The sequence below is a fragment of the Pterocles gutturalis genome, unplaced genomic scaffold (assembly GCF_000699245.1).
Source record: "Pterocles gutturalis isolate BGI_N339 unplaced genomic scaffold, ASM69924v1 scaffold20383, whole genome shotgun sequence".
Lineage (NCBI taxonomy): Eukaryota > Metazoa > Chordata > Aves > Pterocliformes > Pteroclidae > Pterocles > Pterocles gutturalis.
The window spans coordinates 576-2,213 of record NW_010123519.1 but is presented as its reverse complement, the minus strand read 5'-3'; the positions used below and the strand labels follow the sequence as shown (position 1 = coordinate 2,213).

Sequence of the window (1,638 nt, the reverse complement as noted above, 5' to 3'; positions counted from 1 at the left end):
TACTTGCTGGGGTAGGGGTCCTGCTGCGATGGGGGTCCTGAGCAGCACAGGATGCCCCCCCCAAAAAGCAGGAGGGCGCTGGAGGCCCAGCCTATGTAGAGGGCGGCTCCCAGCTCTCTCTTGAGGGCGTCGGGCACCATGGGGTTGTAGAAGCTGGTGACGATGGTGTTGGCAGACCAGGAGACAGGGATGAGCAGCAAGATGCTGGCCAGGACAAAGATGCCGCCCGCCACAATGGAGATCCTGGTCTTGGTGCCCTTGTCATCCACGCAGCGGGTGCAGTCGGCTCCTGAGACGGCGGTGAGGAAGGCAAAGCAGGCCACGAAGATGGAGGTGACCACCAAGGCGCGGGCAGCCTGCAGGTCGGAGGTGAGCTCCAGCAGCGAGTCGTAGACCTTGCACTGCATCTGCCCCGTGCTCTCGTACACACAGTTCATCCACAGCCCTTCCCAGAACACCTGCGCCGTCACCAGGTTGGAGCCGATGAAGGCCGTCACCTTCCACGTGGGCAGCGCGCAGGTGAGGATGGAGCCCAGCCAGCCCAGCACGGCCAGCGCCAGCCCACCCAGCTGCAGCGTCATCGTCACCATCGCCAGCACCTGCAGGACAGGGCACAGCCGTCACCCGCACGGCCACAGCCAGGGGCTTGCTGCAGAGCAGGGACTGCGTGCGGGATGTGTGCTGCTCCGCGTCTGGGTGGGAACGGCTGCGGGGCAGCCTGGGGACACATGGGGCACTGCTGTAGGACAGCGTGGGGACACGTGGGGCATTGCTGCAGGACAGCATGGGGACACATGGGGCACTGCTGCAGGACAGCGTGGGGACATGTGGGGCATTGCTGCAGGACAGCGTGGGGACAGGTGGGGCATTGCTGCAGGACAGTGTGGGGACACATGGAGCATTGCTGCAGGACAGTGTGGGGACATGTGGGGCGTGGGGCTTGCTGCAGGACAGGGTGGGGACATGTGGGGCATTGCTGCAGGACAGCGTGGGGACACATGGGGCACTGCTGCAGGACAGTGTGGGGACACATGGGGCATTGCTGCAGGACAGCATGGGGACACATGGGGCATTGCTGCAGGACAGTGTTGGGACAGGTGGGGCATTGCTGCAGGACAGCGTGGGGACATGTGGGGCACTGCTGCAGGACAGCGTGGGGACATGTGGGGCATGGGGCATTGCTGTAGGACAGCGTGGGGACGTGTGTGGCACAGGGCGTTGCTGCAGGACAGTATGGGGACACGCAGGGTGTGGTTCATGGGGGCGTTGCTGCAGGACAGCGTGGGGACATGTGGGGCATTGCTGTAGGACAGCGTTGGGACAGGTGGGGCATTGCTGCAGGACAGTGTGGGGACACATGGAGCATTGCTGCAGGACAGTGTGGGGACATGTGGGGCGTGGGGCATTGGTGCAGGACAGTATGGGGACATGCATGGCATTGAGCACCCAGGCCCCACGGAGGCCAAGGTGCAGGAGCCTCGATGTGTCATGTCAGCCCCCCCAGTGTCCCCGTGGCACAGGGCTGTCCTCTGCCACCGCCCCATCCCAGCTGGGCCGTGAGCATGGCCAGTGTTAGGGAGGGGACAGCATTTGGGGAGGAGGACAAGGGGCTCACTGTGCCCAGCCCAGCATGCTCCG

General features: G+C 64.6%; 1 protein-coding gene across 1 annotated transcript; it reads right to left on the bottom strand.

Annotated features, from left to right (window-relative positions):
• Positions 1-7: 7 nt before the first annotated feature.
• On the bottom strand, positions 8-590 carry LOC104465046 (claudin-3-like; the record flags this gene model as incomplete). Its single annotated transcript, XM_010077939.1, has 1 exon — positions 8-590. A coding segment is annotated over exon 1 (583 nt), but the record flags the coding sequence as incomplete, so codon positions are not given.
• Positions 591-1,638: the final 1,048 nt, after the last annotated feature.